The 20,919-nt window shown below is 41.7% G+C and overlaps 1 protein-coding gene across 3 annotated transcripts in view; it reads left to right on the top strand.

Annotated features, from left to right (window-relative positions):
- Positions 1 to 2,311: 2,311 nt before the first annotated feature.
- The window catches only part of EGFL6 (EGF like domain multiple 6), a 41,195-nt gene continuing 22,587 nt past the window's right edge, over positions 2,312 to 20,919 (top strand). For 2 of the 3 annotated variants that reach the window (XM_086740403.1, XM_086740393.1), the window contains exons 1-7: positions 2,312 to 2,450; positions 8,298 to 8,410; positions 10,557 to 10,649; positions 13,557 to 13,676; positions 17,414 to 17,533; positions 18,654 to 18,788; positions 20,524 to 20,646. In XM_086740403.1, coding sequence (XP_086596529.1) covers positions 2,383 to 2,450; positions 8,298 to 8,410; positions 10,557 to 10,649; positions 13,557 to 13,676; positions 17,414 to 17,533; positions 18,654 to 18,788; positions 20,524 to 20,646 — 772 coding nt within the window. In that variant the 5' untranslated portion in view covers positions 2,312 to 2,382. The remainder of the gene's footprint in view (positions 2,451 to 8,297; positions 8,411 to 10,556; positions 10,650 to 13,556; positions 13,677 to 17,413; positions 17,534 to 18,653; positions 18,789 to 20,523; positions 20,647 to 20,919) is intronic. The other variant, XM_086740411.1, reaches the window with a different exon arrangement.

Here is a 20,919-nt window from a genome sequence, read left to right as displayed (position 1 = left end):
TAGCTCTAACTTTGTACTGCTCCACTCTCCAAGGTGTCTTAAGCCTATTTTGGGGGGATATCTGTAGTTTCAGGAGTCTGAAGAAATCAGCAGCGGAAGACAGCCTGGCACAGGCTCAAAACCAAGAGTAGATGGGCAACACAAGAAAACACCCGATTGTTTTAGGACCATTGGAAAAGTTATCTTATTCCAAATGTTTTGATAGAAGCATTGTGGAAACTCCCAAAAAACCTTTTTGCAGAGATTTTAGACTGATTCAAATATGTATGCACCACTGTTTCAAACACCTCTCGTGAGTGTAGGTGTTGATATTGCTCAGCAGAGGAGTAAGCTGGAGTGACTACAACAGTTGCCGTCCCAGGTTTCCTGGACATTCCCATTCCTATGGCAAAGATGACAGAAGAAAAAGCTAGCCAAACACTGAATTCAATATGCCAGCACACAAACACTCTCCTGCAGTATTCCTGGCAGTCCCTGGGAGCCGCAGATGGCTAGCGGCGCTGACTGTGTCAACCATCCCAGCCTAATCTGCTGAGGCATGCGTGTTGACACCCGCTGAATTGAGTGGGGTGACCCACAGCAAGTGACCTTGTGAGAAGATGTTTTCTTTTCCTGCCTTTACCACAGACTTCCTGGGTGATCGTAGCTAAGTCACTTATTCCTCAGCTTTCCCTTCTGTCAAAAAAAAAGGAAAATTAGTCCCTTCAAACTCCCAGCGGTGTTCCAGGACTGACTTCATGTTCACAAGGATCTACAAGATGGCCAAGTGGGTGGTTGATTCAAATGCAAACAGCCAAGAGTGATAAAAGCTCTCCCTATTTTTTTTTTTGTTAGATACCTTATCACTGCAATCAGAGCTACTGTAAGTATTTCATAAGAAATCTACCCAGCAAACAACCTCGGTTGGTGGTAGTGGTGGGTACTTTTATTTCAGAATTATCATTGTAGGTCAGAACTCTCTCAACTTAAACATTCAAATTTGTTTCAACACTGCTTTTGTAAACATTTCTGCTTTCTGAATTAACTGACTAATTGTGACTATTACATTGCACATGTGTTGTCAGCACTTGGGATTTTTCAGTATGAATTACTACTTCCTTGTGATTACTCAGGTTGTAACCTTCCACCAAGCTGGCCTTTGTAACAGCTGCTCTTTACGCTCCCTGGTCTAGTTCTGGATGTGTCCAACTATGAATGGGCTCAGAATTGAGCATCCAGACACTTTTCATATGAACATTAAATATGACTAAATAACCCCCTCTTTGTACAGGTGTTATGCTATCCTTGCTGATTCTGGCTGCCCTCTCCATATACTCGATAGAGCTGAGTTTGTTTTCAATAGCAACAACTCTCCAGAGCTTGAGGTTGGGCAAATTGTTCATCAAAGGCTCTGGGAACTGGGAACAGAGTCAATGCTTCTTGACAGGATAACCTTTATCACTAAAATGTGTTTAGCAACTAGTCTAGTGTGAGTGTCACCATTAAAAAAACCAAAAACCAAAAAATCACCAAACATATCCTTCTCTTACTGGGTGGTTTTGTAGTATGAGGAAAGCATCAAGGGATACAAGACAGGCAGAAGATTGCTTACCAGTATTGCACTGAAAAAAATGTTGGATTTGCTGGCAAACATCAGTCACATCTTAACTAAGCTTCCCCATCACTGCAAAAAGATAGAATTCTTAATTAATCTTGAAAAAAAAAAAAAACTGAATATGAAACCCATCACTCCCCAAATGCAAGTGTTACCCTAGGAGGCTATAGAAGGGGGTGAGAGAGTTCACGCACCGTAGCAGCAACGCCAAAGCCGAAGGATGAGCCAGCCAGAAGTAACCTCACCAATTAGCATGAGCACCTTAAATTAAAACTTCTCCCAGGGCCAGCAGTAGCCTCAGTAGCTTCAGCAAAGTTTGGCCACGGAAGGTCCTGCAACTGAAAGGCAAAACCCACGAGTCTTTCGGTGGAAATCTCGTCTCCCTGCGATGGAAACTCCCCGCAGAGGACCCACGGCCGGCCCTGGTCTGGGACCCGCACCGCCCAGCCAGGCTGACATAGCGGGTGTCCCTGAGGGGGATCACGGCCGTGGCTCCGTGCCCGCGGGGCAGGGTCTCTCGGGCTCCCCGCCTGCCCTCCTCCCGGCTGGGCCGACCCCGCTTCTCCCCGCACCGCCCCGGTCCGGTCCCCCTCTCCCGGGGCCCTGCGGGACGCGTGAGGGGAGCGCGGCCGGAGGCGGGCCTGCCCCGCCCCGCCAGGTTATACAGCCCCGGCCCGCCGCCCGCCCGCTCTCCGCTCCTCCCGCCCCGCCGCCGCCGCCGCCGCCGAGGGCCCGCCAGCCGCCAACTCACCGCCGCGGGGCTGGGGCCGCCTCCCCGCCGCCGGGCGATGGTGCTGGCGCCCGGGGGTGCCCTGCTCGCCGCCCTCCTCGCCGCCGGGGTGGCCGCCGCGGGCAGGTGAGCGGGGGCGGCGGCTGGGGACGGGGACGGGGGGTCCTTGCGAGGCGGGGCTGGGTCCAGGTCCGGGTCATCGGCCGGCGGCTTCGCGGGTGGCCAGACCGGGCAGCGTGCGCTGCCTGTCGTGCGAGGAAGCGGATCTCTCCTCCACTCGTGTCCGTGGGGCTCGCCGTTGAGGGGAGTCGTGCCGCTTCCCTTGAAGCAGCCACGCCGGAGCCGTGGGGCTTCTTCACAGGTGTGAGCCGCTCCGGGCTTTGGTTGGCTTCTACGAACACGGGCTTTAAAATCAACCTGCCGTGGCAGTCGTGACATTCTGCAGACAGGCACGCTCCAGAAACAGAACGAGATTTTTGAGAAAGGATAAATAAAGCTGTTTATTCCAGATTAAGCCATTCCAGTGTTTCCCCCTCCTCCCGGTTCTCTAGAATACAAGGGAAAAGCAGGAATGCCACAGCAAAGGCGAATTCACAGCAGCTGGGGATGGGGTCTCCCAGATGTTGTGTGGTTTGTTTAGCATCAGGTTTATGAGTGGGAAGGTTTGCGATTAGGTTGCTGTTGCAGGGCTATTGAGAGGTCAGCTCCTGGGGAACCGGGTGTTTGTAAACTTCAGACCCGCTCGTACAGAAAACACATTTGTTCCCAAAGCAGAGCGGTGTTTCCATGCTCAGGTTAGTTATTTCTTGATGTTGTGCATTTCAAACACTTTGAAAGGTTTAAAACTGCAAAATAAGAGCATTCTCTTCTTCCAGAAGAAAGTATGGCTTGAAAGTTAGCTGAAGCAAAGAGGGATGTGATCAGTAAAAACGACGTTATTTGACAGAAAGTCCTGAAAACCTATGGGAAACCTACAATTTACCTAAGCCTGAGTGCTCTACAGCCTGTCTTCTTCAAGCTGATGTTGGGTGATGGTGCTGGCACCTCTCTTTTCTACCAAGACTGACATTCTGCTTTTTCCATTGGGAGGGAAGGGAATGAAGAGATTTTCAAACACCTTGATGGACGTCTCAGGTGACGAGGTATTCTAGTTTAAGAGGACAAAGAAATCCTATTGGCTCTGAACAGCTAGGAAGAAGGAACAGGAAATAGTAAAAAATAGAATCAGTTTGGAAAAAATGAATTAATTATGATTATTTTTTTCTTTTAGAAGTGTGGCTTTTCTGTCTGGACTTCTCTGCTCAGAGCACTGCCTTTAAGGCACATGGAAGCCTTAAAGAAACTTCTGCAAGCCCAAACAAAACTTCATTTGGTGTTTTGGGAGGGACTCGCAGTGAAGCAGGACTGTTGTCATGCTGAGTGCCTGAGACTAGCTGAAGAGATATCTAACATACAGTTATTAAAACATAATAGGTGACACTTTTTTGGTTTTATTTAATATAACTGTAGGTGGACGTTTTCTAGAAGGAAGTCACCCTTCAATAAACTTGTGCAAAAACAAACAAACAAACAAACAAAAACCCCCAAAAAACCCACAACCACCACAACAGAAACCCTCTTTGCCTTCATTTGGCAAAATGTTCAAATTTATCTCTGCATGATATAAACTTATAATAAACTTTAGGAATTTATTTCAAATTGCGAAGTTGTAAGATACCATCTTTTTGTCCTTCTGAATATATCAGTTGATCAAAATTTTAGGTTTGGTGCTAGTTGTTGGTTTTTTTTGCTAGCAACAATGTCCAGATTTTTTTTTTTTAGAGGAAAATTAAAGAAAGGGATAATATCCTGTCTCTGAAGTTGACTTGAAGCTGCTAATAATATAATTGAGACCTCGCCCCCCCACTCCAAACGCCAGCAGCAAGGAGCTATTGTGTGCACAAGAGCTGACCAAAAGCATCCTGTAGAGATCTCATGGAAACAATGCACTAAATCTATTCAGCAGCTGTGTCTTGAAGCAAAGAGGAAAAAAAAAGTTAAAAGCTCATAATGTTCCTTTCCAGAGAAAACTTTAGTAAAAGACAGAATATTTGTAGGACCTGAAAACAAACAACTATATTAACTCAAACCACACCTAACTTTTGTTGTCTTGCTCACTTATACTCTACAACTGTTATTGCCAATGTAAATTTTTTTTCTGATTTTATAGAATTAAACAACAACAAAGGGGGTAGAGGGTAGCAGGAGGAGTCTATTGGACAAGCAAGTCCCAACATTCAAGTGTGCTTTATTTCCCCCTCTTTCACCCATTATTGTATTTGTAATATTTTCCTTTGTAGTTGTTTGTGTATTTAAGCTATTGGAATATCAGTCCTACCATATCAATCAACCTCGCTCCGCTGAAAGCTCTACCTTCCACTGTGGAGCAAGTGAACTTTCTGAACATATTTTATTGTAAATACATTAGTTTTATTTTTTAAACTATCAAATTAAGTAAATCACTGCAAGAAGTCAAAGGTACCATGTAGTAGTTTAAGGTCTGTTCTCACATCACACACCCAATTTATTTTGTCTGCTGCTCATGCTGCTGTAGGTACCGAGTTATATACTTACCTGGTCCTGGCCAGTATCTGAATGCTTTGCTCTGAATTGATCTGTCTTCTTTCGGGATAGAATAATAATATTCTTATTATTCCAGAGAGGAACAAATTTTTTTTCAGCAGCAGCTGAGTAAATGGGATGTAACTTCATTCATGCCTATCATTACAGGCAACTTTCGATCTTTCTCAGTTTGTGGAAGAGACTATGTATCTACACAGGAGCTGTTCTCCTGGTTCTTCAGTGCTCTTCCGTATTCTTATCCTCTCCAGGCTGTGTTTGTAGTCTTGTATTCCCCCTCAGAGTATTAATGGACAGTAGCACAAGAGCAAAAGGATATAAATTGGTCTCTTAACAAGCTGTTCCCTTTCTCTTTTGGAGCTGCCTGACGTAGTAGGAAGCGATCAGATCCCCTCTCAGCTTTTCGTTTGTTCAACTGAAGCCAAGTTCTTCTCATCCTCTGTAAACATGTCATTCTTCATAGGTTTTATCATCATATATACCGTATATAATTCATATTTCTTCATCATGAATGTTAAGAACTGTACATCATATGACCTGATATGGCAGCAGTAAAACTTCTGGAATTTTCACTGGAACACCTGAGGGTCCCGCCTACTTTATAATGGTGCTAGTGGCTCACAGTGATCTTGTGACACCTAATACAGCCAACTCTTTCTTTCTGTCACCTCAACAAAGGAGGCCCTGGCTTATTGTAGAAGTTGTTATCATTCATCTTCAATGTTCTTTGCTAAATGCCATCCTACTGGTGTCAGGAATGTCACAGCCACATAAAATCAGTTTCTTCTCCGCTGCCTGGGCACCCTGGACAGGCTCAGTCTGCCACTTGTTACCTTTAGCACCGGTGCCGTAAGCTGCTAACTCTCGGAGGAGAGAGTTCTTCACTAGAAATGCGGAGATTGCTTTTGCCACTCACCTGCACAGTGATCCGACCCTCACAGTCCACCTTGTCTTGCTTTCTTCTTCAATCACCTATTCAGGCTGCAGGTGGCATTTTTTTTTGCACACTGAGCAGACAGTGACAAGCAGAGCAATACCACTCAGGCCTCTAGGTACTCCCTGTGAAATCCTATAGGAATGTCATATAGAGAGGGATCAGAAGCATAAGACATTTCCAGTCTGCATTACTTCTCCCCCAACATCCAGGAGGCTCCATGCGACATTTTCCCGGAAAGGATCTGCCTGCCTGAAAGGATCTCCTCTTTCTACATGTTCTTTCTTTTGCACAAATTGCTGAATTCCTGACAGCAATAGCTGAGCTCATGGCTGGTGGTTCTTTATGGCTCTGAGGGACTAACCTGCCCAAACTGGTTTTCCTCCCAGATTTTGAGATCCAGATGGGGTCCCAATGATCTGCTAGACGTTTCCCACTGCCAAAGGTAGGCTTTAAATTATGCTTGTGTGGAAGTCAGAACAAGTGAAAGACCTTGTCCAGGGCAGTATCTGTAAAGTCCAGCTATGTTCATTTTATTTGCACTTTTATGGAACATTTCCCAGTTTTAAAAGAAGTTTGCACTGAAATCTTGTGAGATATTGTATACACTGTAAAGATACTTTCATTATTTGATTGTGAAGTGAGTTATTAAATAAAACATTACTGAATGAGCTTGTCTTCCTGTGGAAATTAGCATCTTTTGGAAAGTAATGAGATCCTGCATCCTCCAAGCTTTAGGCTTTTTAACCTTCCAGGGAAGTCACAGCACTATCCAGCTGCATTCAAGGGGATTTTCTGGGGTCTAAGCACAATGTACATTTACTATCCAGGTGAATTCAAGGGCACTTTCTATCACATAAGCAGAACATATGTTCTTGAACTTGTATACTTGCAAGTGATGTAAGCCAACAGCATTTGGATGAATAAAATGGAAAAAGGTTATTTCATTGTCTATAAATCCACAGGCAGGGTGCTGCTTTCTAGTAGACACTTCAATATGCTTTTTCTGCGGTCTGAAGATGTACTCCTGTAAACTGCATCACTGGGTTAACGGCAAAGGCTGGGTGACTTCTGAACAATTTATTCCAACACCAAAGGCTTTTTACCTGCCAGGTGATATGAGAACCATCTCTTCATTCAGGGCATTCTCAGATACATGAGCTTGTGAATTCCCTCTGAACTCCTTTCTCTCTCCAGTGGTTCTGCTACTGAAGAAAACTCAGAAGTAACATCTTGAAGTGTATGCATGTATTTATTTCACTAGTCTGCCTTAGTGATGCCTGTAGTAACTGTTCCAGTAAGAGTGCAACCATTACAGATAAGCACAGGAGGATATGTGCAAAGCACTGCTGTAAGGTGATAAAGCAGTGTCATTGCTATGCTTCAGACTAAAAAATGTAAAAGTTTCTGGCTTGTTGATTTCTTTTTTTTTCCCCACCATGGAGTTGTTTGTTGCTATGTATTTCCACTCTCAATACCCCAAATCACTTGCTACAAAGCTCTTGCAGATAAGGTATTTTCTGTGTCAACACTTTGGATTCTTTGAAGAAAGTGCATTTTAAATTATGACCTGGAAAAAGCAGTGGGGACAGAGGATTTTGGAGTAAGAAGAGCATTTTGTAAAGGGAACAGGTGTGTGGTAACGGAGAACTTAAGTAACAGCAAGCAGAGGGAGAAGAGAACCGGAGTCACAGCAGCCATTGCAGCATAGAATAGGTCTAGAAGACTTACACGGTTGTGCATTTCCATCACATTTATAATTTTGGCCACTAATGTTGCAAGGTTTCCAACTCTTGCAGCTGTTGATCAGCACAGTGATTTTGGACCTGCTGGGCTTATTGGCAGATTAAAATAACTTTAATTTGTATGGTCACGGAGTCCTGTGCAACCCGAATGCACAGGACTTGTCCACACTTACACAATCAATCTGCACATATGCAGTGGCTATGAGCCTGCAAGTCACTAGCTTTTTTGGGGGCTGACTGATGTTCAGAAAGCTGCTTTTCTGTAGAACCAGTATTTCATCATCCAAAGCAATAGTGCTGTCAGGTACGGTATCATATATGCGATCCAGATTCTTCACATGACGCAAGCTGGAGTAGCCCCATTGACTTCACCGATACTAAAAATGACTCATTCTCACAGGGGAGCTAGCTGCGTTTTTTGCCATTGCCATGTTTCTCATTAGAAAGGATTTATGTTGCACAGTTAATTTATTGCAGATTAAGTGTTCCTATCTCCCATGTTTCTCCAACCAAATACAACTTTGCATTCCTGTCCAGGAGCACTGCCCTAGATTCAGTGAAATGAAAGTGCCTGATGGTGGATAAAACATGAGGGAATTGTATAACGGAGTGTACGGAGCAATGGATTAAAGTGCATTTCCCTGCTGGAGCTAGTGTTTGTCCTTCCTTACACAGCTCGAGAGCTCGTGGGCAGCTGGTGACTGTGAGCCAGCCTGGGGTGTGTCGCTATGGCTCTAGGTTGGATTGCTGTTACGGCTGGAAAAAGAACAACAAGGGCCGCTGCGAAGGTAACATTAACACTTTACACTTGTTTCCTCTCCAGGGCTGTGTACTTGGTAGGAGTAAAGGGATTTTTTATATGTCTGCCAGAAGTTACAGGAAGAAAACTCTTGAGGAGAGAAATCTCTTAACTCTATGAGACAGTGAATAAAACATGTTTTAGAGACAATCTCCTCAAAAAAAAAAAAATAGCTGAGCTTTGGGTAAATAACACCAAACAATAAAATATATATTCAAAAATTCTTAGGTCCAGAAGGGAACATCTGTTCTAACCTCCTGCACAGCCCTGGTCAATGCCTATACTGATACAGCTGTCAAGTAAGTGCCAAAAATGATGTGTCTTCTGATGCTACATATGGATCCCTGGAGTGTTTATTCATCAATTGGTATCCCTTATCTTCAGAAGCACATAGCCTTTGAGAACCACAACGTTTTAACTTTCTAAAAGTATAAATAAAGCCCAAGCAATAAGTGCACCTGACTTGTGCTTGGGCAGCCAGCCAGTGTTCTGGTCTGTGGATCATTGGCTTAATGAAGAGTTGATGACTCCTAAGACATTTCTAATTTGTTGAAGGTCAACAGATCCCAAAGAGAAGGTGATGTGGAATCTCACTCTAGCTGTACTAGGGCAAAACACAACAAAGTCATAAAATACATGTTTTAGGAATCTTTCTCAGATGTTGCACCTGTTGTCCCAGAGAGTTTGGCATTGTCTATCTGGTGAATTTGTACAGAGGCTCAGGGTTATTCATTGCTGAAAAACAACACACTGATGTCTAAAAGGGAAAGATGCCAAAAAGTCTCTCCTCTCTATATATAGCATGACAGTTTAAAAAAGGAAAAACTGATTAATACCTTTATGAATATTTATGCATTGCTTAATAGCACTTTAGTTTTGATGCAAATGAATACTTTGAGGGACAACTGGCAAATGTAACTTTGATCAGCCAGTGGAGTAAGTTGTCTCGTTGTAAAGCAATAGAGTGCTTTCTTAATAAGATTTGGTTTTCATAAACTTTTATGATTCTTTGGCAGATTCCTTTAAGCTCACTGTAATGTAATTCTGCATTGTAAATCTAGGTGCAGTGGTGTTCTCTGCTTTAGTGCTGATACTCGGCTGCCACGTTGCATTCAGGGATAGGAGTAGTGTTGAAATGTGCCTCAATCTGCAGTTAGTGGATTAGTACTTCTGAATGACTCTTTAAACGTAGGGAAGATACTTTAATTCAGCAGTGTGAATTTTGATTAAGAATTTTACTATATAGTAGCTAAGACTGTGACTTTCCTATTTTCGTATGGTTTGCATAGCAGCTTAATTACACAAGGTAGCAAGATGTGCATCCTGGTGCATACTCTTGCTGTTTTTCTAGAGCTAATCCTGATTTAAATGCATATTTGGTTTACTTCTCCTGGATAACCTTCATGTTGACAATCACATTGACTGTAGGAGCCTTAAGCCTTACAAAATTCAGCATTTAATTTCTGGCTAATGATACAGAGAGCTGAGAGTTAGAAAACCTTTAATTTTTAGTGCATCCAGGCTAAGCACAGCCCTTTCGAATAATTTTAAACCTGATGCAATTATACTTATTGGGAACTGTGATAAGGATAGTGGCCTGATGATTTGACATATGTGCTCCACATGTTCCACCATGTGGTGGACATGTTCCTCAGCTGTAAGCGAGGAGATCCAAGAGTGGAAAACTGCTGTAGGGTAATATGTCTCTTGTGGCTGCAGGAGTGCTGTTGCCTCTTTCCTACTCCAGATGCCAAGCGTAGCCAGTCAAGCTACTGGCTAGCTGCTTCTCACATAGGCTTCTCAAAAACAGGAAAACGGCAAGAGTACAAAACCAAACGTGAATTGTAAGTATGACAGAAAAGGCATGAAGAAGAGAGCTAAAAGGAGACCCTTCTTTTCCAGGTCTTTACAAACCTGGAAAAGCACACACTCATGTAATCTGTGCCAGTGTCACTTTTCTCCAGCAGAATAAAAGTGCTGATCAGTAGCTGCCATGCCCAAACTAGAGGGAGAGGTATGGAGCATGTTGAACTTGTGCAACAAGTTTTTAGTCAACTAAGCAGGGCAAAAGTTCTCAAATAGAGTATTTCTAACTTTTTCTTTTTCTCTCTCCTTTCTCTGCCTGACTCCCCCAGCTATCTGTGGACATGGCTGCAAGTATGGCGAGTGCATGGGACCAAACAAATGCAAGTGTTTTCCTGGATTTACAGGGAAAACCTGTAATCAAGGTTTGTGCACATGGGGATATTACTTCAGAAAGCAGACTGTTGATATTCTGTCTCCTTATTTTGTAGGAGATGTATCTTGATGGATTGTGTCATCTTCCAAAACAGTAGAACAAAATATTTTCTTGTTTACATAAAAGACCTTAGAGTTTAAGGCTGTTGCATCTTCAGCATCCCAGGCAAGCTCTAAGCCTCCTTCAGCACACAGAAGTTTGAACCCATACCATGTATCTCCTGGGGGCTGATGACAAGGGCCAACTGTCATATTTATAGTCAAAGGATTATGGCATGGAGAGATTATACAGGAAATTATTAGAAAAGCTGGAATTCAAATGTAGAACCTATGTTATTTTCTTAACTAGCAACTCATGTTATTTTCTTAAGTTCCTTATCAGAAAGACATACCATTATATGCCTGACATGTAGTTTCTCAAGCTGCCTGGGCCAATGCCATCTGTTTGCATATGGTGATTGGTATTTTTGAGAGCACAGAGTTGGGAGTCTTTAGAATCACATATTCAGAAACTTTGAATGCACCACTTTCTCTCCATAAACGTGCAATTAGACATGGAAATATTTCAGCTAACACATTGGTGAGAACTCAGCTTTTTTTTTTTTTTTTTTCCTGTTCCAGTATATCAGAACCTTGTGTTGGATCAGATAAAAGGAGCGGGTCTCTGTGCTTTCGGAGGGGTCGTCCTACTGCAGTGCAAATGAGTGAACTGCAAGTGTGTGAGGGAAGAGGACATAAAGGCCACACGAATGGATGGGTCTGTCCTTGCTACCTTCCTAAGCACTTGCAGTCTTTGCTTGAAAACGTTGCATTGACATACTAAACACACATTTTTCAGAGTCAAAACAACTAATTTGTTACACAGTATCTTTTAAACAATATGCTATAAAGCTATACTGTTAAGTATTTTAGAAAACTCCATCTTTGCACTTTTGATGTTGCTTGTGGGGAAAGAAGTCAATTCCTCAGTTCCACTAGAGAGGAAAGTGAAACAGCAGCCATGGTTGTGTGTAATAGATACGTAGGTACCACTTACAACTTCATTCTCTAAACACACAAATTTGACCTCAAAAACGATTGAGCAGCTTAAATGTTAACAAAAGGCAACAGATAAACCCCGGCTTTTAGATGCTTTCTGTGCAGTAGCTCCAGCTGGATTTGGTGTGCCCTCCGTAGGCAAGCAGATCAGTTCAGCACGCTCGCAGTAGATTCAGAGTCTGAGGCTTGGGGGAAGCATTGCACAGATCTAAATGTTAGCTCCGTGGGCTGTTCTACCTTCTGAAGCATGGCCAGGAATTTTTGAGTAAAGTGGTGGTTGGCACAGGCCAGAAATGTCCCGGAGCTATTTTGCTAGTGTAGCCATATAGTGATCATGGTCCAGCAGCCAGGAATGCTCAGAGCCACTTTTAACTTACTGGCAGATGTAGCCTTGGTCTGTCCTTACAGCAGAATGCCCTGCTAAGCAAGCTTAACATGAGCTAACTAAAATAACAGAGATAAGGGACATGTATGAGTCTGCCACCGAGTCTGAGCTAAATTAGCCTTATCTCCATAGGTTCTCTTTTAGAGCTTTGTGCACTATCTGTGCATTACAGTGCATTGTGCAAGATAGGTGCAGCTATGCACTTTTGAAAATGTATGGTCTAAGTGGACTAACTTTTGTTCTCTAGTTTCTTTGTCATGAGATTCTTGGTTATTTAGTGGAGCCAAAGTAGCACAAAAACACAATGTGATTTGCAAGCTGATAGGTTGTCCTTTTTTCAAACAGGTCCTATGTTTAAATAATAGAATGCAACCCGCTTTTTATTCCCTGGACTGAGCTGTAGCAAACACTTCTGCACATGTATAACCCCCACAAAGTTTATGCTTTGAATGGTCTGGAGTTTTTCCTGTGGTCTGCAGGGTGCATAGACATGAGAACAGATGCTTCTCTCATTACAAGTGGAGCTGCACAAGCTCAGTGCTTGCTTGGAGAGTTGCATCTTTACTGAAATTATATTATTGGTCATATGTGCCATTAAACACATGTTGAATGGGCTGTGTATACTGGTGCATTCTATTAATGAGTTCTGTCTGTTTACTAATCAGGTTTCAAAATACGAGAGGTAGAGGTGCCAGTTCACAGAAGTCACAAGCACAGATGTGGTCCCCTTGTCATAGGACCAATACCATTGTCAGCGCTGCTCTGCCTATACCACACAAATTAAACTTTTTAGGATTCTGATTTTCTCCCTGTGAAGGATAGCTATTGGGAATTTGAAATTAATTTATTTTCTGCAAAACCTTCTAAATCCTGGATTTTGAGAAGGATTTAGGATGCTTTTATTCTCAGGATTTTGAGGTTTTTGAGATTTGTCCTTTTATTCTTAAACTCACATAATTCTTATCATATATTGTACTTAGTTTCTACTACTGATAACCTTAGTGCCAATATGTATCTCAGGGAAAAAAAAAAATATTTGTTTCACTTTATCTCAAGCTGATTTGCTGTTCTTTGTCTTGTTCTCTTTTTTTTTTTTTTCTATTTTGTTCTTGTTCTTTTTTGCCTTTCTAGCACAGAGGTCAACTGGAGAGCTAAAATCTCCAGCTAGAATCAGAGAAATCCAGAAAAATAACTCCCAGAAAAGAGACTAACTGCAATTCTTTCCCCACCGCTCCACCTCTTCCTAACAAGCTGCCAGATGTGGCCAGAGTTTGCATCAGTTTTAGAAGCCTGTGTATGTTAGTTTTGTTAGCAGTCTCTCAGCCAGATGGTCTGCTAAACCCTCATCTTGCAAGGGGCTGGCTCATTTTCAATCCAGGCATTACTGTGGGGAATTCAAGGCATTAGGCAATATGTATGTATGAATATATGTATATAAACCCAGCACTCAACTTCATTCCAATGACTTCTGCAGATCTGAATGAATGTGGACTGAAACCACGTCCCTGTGAGCACAGATGCATGAATACACATGGCAGCTACAAGTGCTATTGTCTCAACGGGTACATGCTTATGCCAGATGGCACGTGCGCAAGTAAGTAATAGAGCTGGTAGGGCAGGCACACCAAAATCATCTAATCACATTTGATCCCAGCAGATTTTCTTCTTGTGATGAATGGATTTAGCTTATTCAGGGTAGGATCGTTGCCTCAGCTCTCTGGTATTGTCAGCAGCTGAAAGAGACTTTCTATTTGTCAGTAGACGGATTAAGTAAACTAGGTCATACTTGTATTTTTGGTGTTCAGAGGTGTCCTGCTAGAAGTAAAAATCTTTGGCAGCATTACTTCAAATGAAGGATAGCTAGTATAAACTTGGTGCATAGTCCTACCAGTTCATCTGTTGAATAAGGATGAATGAATCTATCCAAGCAAAGCACCAACACAGGCTACTTTCTGTTGTGCTGAATTTCATGTCATTACTCCTTGCTTTACCTTTCTGTGTTCCCTGACTAATTTATTTTGTCTGAGTGTTGATGTGCTTCCCACGGTTGCCACCACATTCTTGCAAATATTTGTTCACTGAACTAAGGCTTATCTAAACTGTATTTCTACCTATTTTCATTGTCTTTAAGCAAGCATGTAATGGAAAGCATTCTGCTTGATTAGACAACCCAATTTTTCAGACCTAAGGAAGATTCTTATTTTTCAATGACACCATTTTGTCTGTAGAACACACTTTTTTTCTTCACCTGAGCTGTTCCATATAGGTATTTTGGCTTTGATTTTAACAAAATCCTAGGTAACATGGTGACAGCCCTTTCTGGAGTCCACTGGACTGAAGCAGATGCATCAGGTGGACAAGGAAGCTTGTTGGTCTCAGCAGTGGAACAACCTGCTTGAGAAGTCTATCCTAAACCAATGGACCTAGCTGTATGGGGTGCAGCACAACCGTTCCCATGGATATGACAGACAACCATAAGCGCTGAAAGGACTTGATCTCCAAACCTTGGAGACAACCATTCACCAGGCAGGGTGTCCATCTGGTGAGTTTACTGTCAGTCTTGGGATAACTGGAAAAGTACCCAGCCTTGGCAAACACTCACAGGAGTGCAGGGTCTGCAGCTCTGTGGCAGGTAGAAAAACCAGAGCTCTTACTCTCTCTTAGGGCAGGAAGACTGAAATTGCTGTGAAAGGTGCCTGGGGCCTGAGCTTTTGGAGGGTTTCCCTTCCCTGGGTCACAGCTCAGAGTTGTGCCTCTGCATTACTAAACATGCTGGGTATCACCAGCAGACAACAGCTGTGGGGCCCTGCGATCCCTGAGAAATGGATATGTATTCCTTCTGTTTCTTCTAAGACAATTTGTATGTCTGATGACATCATACACGGAGCAGTTTTCAGGAAGGCCGCTGTTTTACGGACAGCTGACGTTGGCAGAAGCTAGAATTACAGTCACAAGAAACTGTCCTGTCTCGCCTCCCTTTGAGCCCAGCAGCAGCTTTGTCCCGTCCATCCCTCACCCCCTGCTCTGACCACAAATGTTTGCTGCAGCCACGCTTCCGAACCAATGTCAGAAAACTACATCCAGGGTGTTACTAACCATTTCTGCTGGATTATTTTTAAGCCAGTCTTGGTTCAGAACTGGTTTCCTGATTTAAGAAACTCTGCATTTGTATCAAATGCACAGTTGCACCATCCCTTACTTGAGCCAGCACAAAACGCTGAATTTCTCAGCAGCAGTAGTGGCCAGTGTTGAGTTTATATGGAAAAAATGGCCCGAGCAGCTGTGAGCTCTGAAGCATCCATTTCACTTTGGCACAAGTAAATGTTATTTCTCAGTGGAACCCCAACAAACACTGACACAGAATGAAACCAAATTTCAGGGCAGAAAAAAGGTTTCCCACAGAACAGAAGTCTTCATTCTTCAGAGCACTAGATAAGGAGGCAAAAACCTTTATGTTCATCTGTCTTGTGCTTCATTAACCAACCGTCTGCTGCCTTCCAGTTCCAAAGAGCCTTTATTTTCTTAAGCGGAAAGTATGATTATGAAATGAAGTAGTAAATTATTTACTCAAGTAGAAGTTTTTCTTGGTTAAGTCTACTAGCCTCTCATTTCCTTTGATGCTAACTTAAGCTTGTGCTCAGCTGAAATGCTAGGTTATTTAACCAACTGTAGAACCTCAGCGTATTTTGAGCGTATTATTGCTCCTTTTGAATCGAGTTCTCCATGTTGTTATATCACAAAGTCCACCTACTCTGAACAGTCAGGCTTATCTGCAACCACACAAAGGGACCACGGAACTGGAAGAAGAGTATCAGAAGAATGTGGCTTTGGGCCACAGAGAACCATTGCTTAAAATGGTTAGGTTAATATCTAAGACAAAATCACCCCAACTCTGCAGGAATTACTATAATAGATCAGTTCATCTGAGCCAATATTATGTCTAACCAAAGACAGGAACAGGACCTTCAAACAAAAGAGAAAACAGATACTTGCCAATTAGAGACGAATAACATTTAGTAAGTTTCTTTATTGCCACTCAGGAAGTAGATAATGTGACAAAGTAGTATGATTTACAGTCTGTCTTTTTTTTAACTCTTACCTCTGGCTACTGTGTATGTTCTCATTCATATAGAAGTAAAATGCTTTTGCAAATACAGGGAATTCTTGGGTTTGAATGCTTATCACTTAGCCACAGAGTCTAAACCAACCAGCCTAAGAAAAATAATCTTAGCAGAGATTAGTTTTAATATCACACAGAACTAATATGCATTATATTTTATATTCAGATCACAAATAATAGGCTGTAGCTATATATGCACCTGCACACATCACTTTTTTTTCTCTGAAAGTCCTGGTTCATCTGACAATAAACATATTGCATTTTAGAATAAAATTCATATCTTTTTCTACTTAAGCAGTAGCCACTTTTCAAGTTCTTGCAGTTGGTTTCTGTCTCTAATAAATTGACAACTCTTTCTTGCTTTTCACTTACAAAGAACCTACATACAGTTCTGTTTCCCTGAACACTACCAGAGTGGAGCAGCTGGAAATACTTTTTTAGCACACACCTCTGCTTCTTCCAGCAAACACTTCCAAATACTACTTCTCTCCTTAACATCCTAACACTAATGCTTCCTGGATATCTTCAGGTTTTTAGAAATGTCTACTACATTCTTAATAAATTTCTCCTACTTTTCTAGCCTCATAGGTTTCTCAGACAAGAACTGGACCCCTAAATATCTATTTAGAGACTAATCACAGTCATCTCAAATAATTCACACTTCTAACCAACCTACGGCAACCAAGATTTGTGTTCTGGCTACTGCCTTGTTAGATTCAGGTATCTGTTCCATAATGGGTCCAAAATAAAGGGTAGTTCCTAAGCCCCAGACTAAATGTTTTAAAAAACAAATTCTATTCTAGAAGCATATTCAACTGTAAGCAATAAAAACACTTCACCACTGAATAGCAGTTTTCTGTATGGTAGCACTGTCACAATGGAAAATGTTAAAAGCCTTTTGTCTACTCTGAGCAGTTTTGTCTCTGTATCTAAAAGATAAGAAGTCACAGAAGTGCAATCACAGAAAAAAAAAGAAGGAATAAAAGAAGGGCAAATAAGGAAAGAACAAAGTGGAGGGGAGGGGGAATGTAAGATCTGTCTCAGTCTCATGGACTCCTGAACTGTTAATGTGTTAATCATCTTGATTAACGATGAATGGAATTTTGTTGTTCTGATTAATTTTCTGCATCCATCCAGATCTAACTTAAAATTAAGTGTGTGATCCCAGCCTAGAATTTTGCTCTTTTTGTTATTTTAAATACTGTTTCCAGGTTCTAGGACATGTGCCATGGTGAATTGCCAGTATGGGTGTGAAGAAGTCAAAGGAGAGGTACAGTGTCTTTGTCCATCAGGTGGCCTTCAGTTGGGACCGAATGGAAGGACGTGCATTGGTATGGTTAGAGAGCTCACTCTCAACTTCTTTTCTGTTTGATCCCAAAAAACTTAAGAGTGCGGAGAAAGGTTAATAAGTACTTAGCTCTCTTCACTGTCTTGAATAACGCTTCTTGTTACTTGCAGTGTGATGTAAAGCTTGCATGCTTTTTTAAAAACTGTTCTCATAATATTTGCCATATAATTCTTTGGGTAAGTCCCATCCCCAATAAATAATTAAGTGTTTTGATATAATTTGGAGTCAGTAACAGATTCAGTTTCTCCGTGTTGCTCTGAGATCTACAATGTTTTGCCTTCAGGAAGCTGTCCTACTGATATATTGCATTAGAGGATTTGGGGTTTATGTGTGGATAGATTTTTCTTTTATTATGATGACCCACAATATAAACTTCTGGATTTTTCTCTGGAAGTCTCAACATCACTTTACCTGGAGGTTTCCTGTGTGATGAAGAAAGCATTACTTACAACACTTGGTGTTGTAAGATACTCTAATAGTCTGGTATTACTCACAGAAACACTATAAACAGGTAAGCATTTGAAGATCCCTGGCTATTAGTCTTAGCTTAATCCTCCTAAGCAGCACATTGATGGGCTTCACTTTTCCTCTTCTGCACGTGCATAGGTGAAGGAAAAACATAATAGTGCTCTCTCTCTGCTATGTCTTGACTTAGCCCAGCAAGAGGAGGTGCTAGGAAAGCTCAGCAGAAGAGCTGCTGCTGCTCCTTGCTGCTCTCTGTTTCCTGTTTCTGGGGATTTCTCTTAAACTGTTTTCTGACATTTCCTTTCTCAGGGAAAGAATGGAATTTGTGGAGTTCCTCCCGACCCTGCTCCATGACCTTAGGGCAAATCATTGTCCCCAGTAGCAAGGACCCCCACTGCCAGTTACCCTTGCTTTTACCATGCCAGGTCTTAAATCTTCCATAAAGTTAGTTTACATTTTGCTGCTTCATTCATATGAGCACATGCGAAAACCATCTGCAAGTGTGAAATTATAGGACTTGTTTATTAATCAACTTGTGATTGTCAAGACTAAATCATTCCCGTGCAGATCCCAACTAGTTCTTATTTTTCCATTTTACCTTCTCATGGATCTGACTAGCATCCCTTCTCCTGCTCTAGACGTTGATGAATGCTCCACTGGCAAAGCTGTTTGCTCTTACAACCGCAGATGCGTCAACACGTTTGGAAGCTACTACTGCAAGTGCCAGCTTGGTTATGAACTGAAATACATCAATGGCCATTATGACTGTGTAGGTAAGATTTAGCCCATGAATTTTTCTCCTTAATTCTTTTTCATTCCCACACCATGCATCTTTCCTGTCATTGCCTGAAGCATGTTGGCCTGGTTTGGGGATATTGCCTTAGAAATGGATAAAAGATGTCACTTAGAATATTCTTGGTGACACTTTGAACTTTTCTTTGAGTTTTCTCTGTGGCCTTATGAAAAACTTAATTACTGGCACTTGCAAATTAAATTGCCTCATTGCACTCAGTCAAGATGTAGAAGGGCTTGTAGTATGTTAGCAACAGTTGACTACAAATAAGTGCTAATTCTGGTACAGCTTTAGTTAAAGAGCCATTTTTTTTGTCCTCTTGCCTTTCAAACTGGTGAACAAGCAGTTCCACCATCTTTTTTTTTCTTTCCTTTTTTAATGTCATTAATGAACAATGTGAATCAAGTGCCTTCACGACTGTAAAAGCAGTTGTTTGGATGGACAGTTCAGAACATAAAAGTATCAAAGTGGTAGGTTTTAATTACTTTTCAGGTCTCTCTTGCGTGTCTAAGTTTCTCCCAAACAAAAATAAATACAGGCAAAAAATTTCTTGGCATGTCCAGGTGTTAAAGCAAGTGTCAAAACACCTTGTCTTCTGTTTCAATCCATTAGCTGAATGGTGGAATAACAGCAAAGTTTCACTTACTGCAGCAGGCACTTCAGCAGTATTGTTCAAGAAGTTGACTACTGAGAAGGGCTGGAACTACTACAACAAGTGCATACAGAAGAGAATTCAAGTTTTTTTTCTTTTGTTTGCTTGCGATTGGGAGTTAGGGGTGGGAGGCAGATCATAAGGAAAATTTTGGAGATTGAAGTTTATATTTCTTCTTGTATGCAAACCCTGGGAGTTTTAAAGTGGAAAAAAATTACTTTTTTCATAAATTATGTGTACACGGGTGAAAAACTGGAGAGGTCTCAGTAGTCAGGATTCTATCTGCAAACCTGAATCTCACTCTCAGACATACCATATTTTTTAATCAGTCTTCCTGCTACTTATCTCCTAGCTGACCTACATTATGAGAGGACCTGTCAGCTGCTAAAAACTAAGCAGTCTGGATAAAATGCAAGTGGTGCAAAAATGTGTGCAATAAGTTGGCTCCCTCACGTGGGAGAAGTCAGGAACACCTTTGTGATGTAGTAACATAATGGAAAAAGAGAGTAAAATCAGTTACTTGATGCCTGTACGTTTTGCTGTCAGTTGAACATAGTATTTTCTACTAAATTTTTCCTAATTATATTTTTCCCATACAGCATGATGTGTATGCTGGAATGTTAGAGGTAGATAGAAGATCTCAACATCTTGGCATGCTCAGTTTTGCTTTCAGTTACATTTCTTCTAGAGTGAGTGAAAGAGTGGGGAAGATGTGGTGATTTTTTGTTGTTGTTGTTGATGTCACACATTCTCTTGGTGCCTTTTGCATTTTGTTAATAGAACCATGTGTACAACCTGTAGGTTGAATCCTGTTCTCAGTCAGAAAATCACTACATTCACTTTGTCTTTACTGGAATGCTGTTTTCTGTGGATGTATATGCCAGTGGTTGTGCAGTTGGAGTTGACTTTAGTGTGAATTCTTCTGCCTCCAGTGGTCTCTGGACCGTTGTGGTCTAATACTGGTGGTTACAATACCTGGAAACAGGTGGCCAGCACAAACAGGCTGTCATGAAGCTTGAGTTTCAACACAGTTTTCATATAAACCATTTATATCTTTCTCTAGATGTAAATGAATGTGTGACAGATACACACAGGTGTAACCTCCATGCAGAGTGCCTCAACACCAAAGGATCCTTCAAATGCAAATGTAAACAGGGCTACCGAGGAAATGGATTCGATTGTGCTGGTGAGTGCCATTGGATGTCATGAATAGTGCTGTATTATTTTTCTCCAATAATTGATGGTTATAAGGCATTTTCTAGGAAAGATTTTGCTGACCTGTGCTGCAATACCAACCAAGGCAAATCTCTCCATGAAATAATATATTTATTATATAAGTCATTGCATGGTTGATACAAGTATTATTAGCTCAAATTAATTTCACCTATGAGTCCTCAAGTCTCATAGTAACAGTAGGAATCACAAGTAGAAGAGAGAAGATAATTTGGCCTGAAGAAAG

This window comes from Chlamydotis macqueenii, chromosome 1 (assembly GCF_036417535.1).
Source record: "Chlamydotis macqueenii isolate bChlMac1 chromosome 1, bChlMac1.mat, whole genome shotgun sequence".
Classification (NCBI taxonomy): Eukaryota; Metazoa; Chordata; class Aves; order Otidiformes; family Otididae; genus Chlamydotis; species Chlamydotis macqueenii.
The sequence above is the reverse complement of the archived record's forward strand: the minus strand, read 5'-3'. Positions and strand labels throughout refer to the sequence as shown.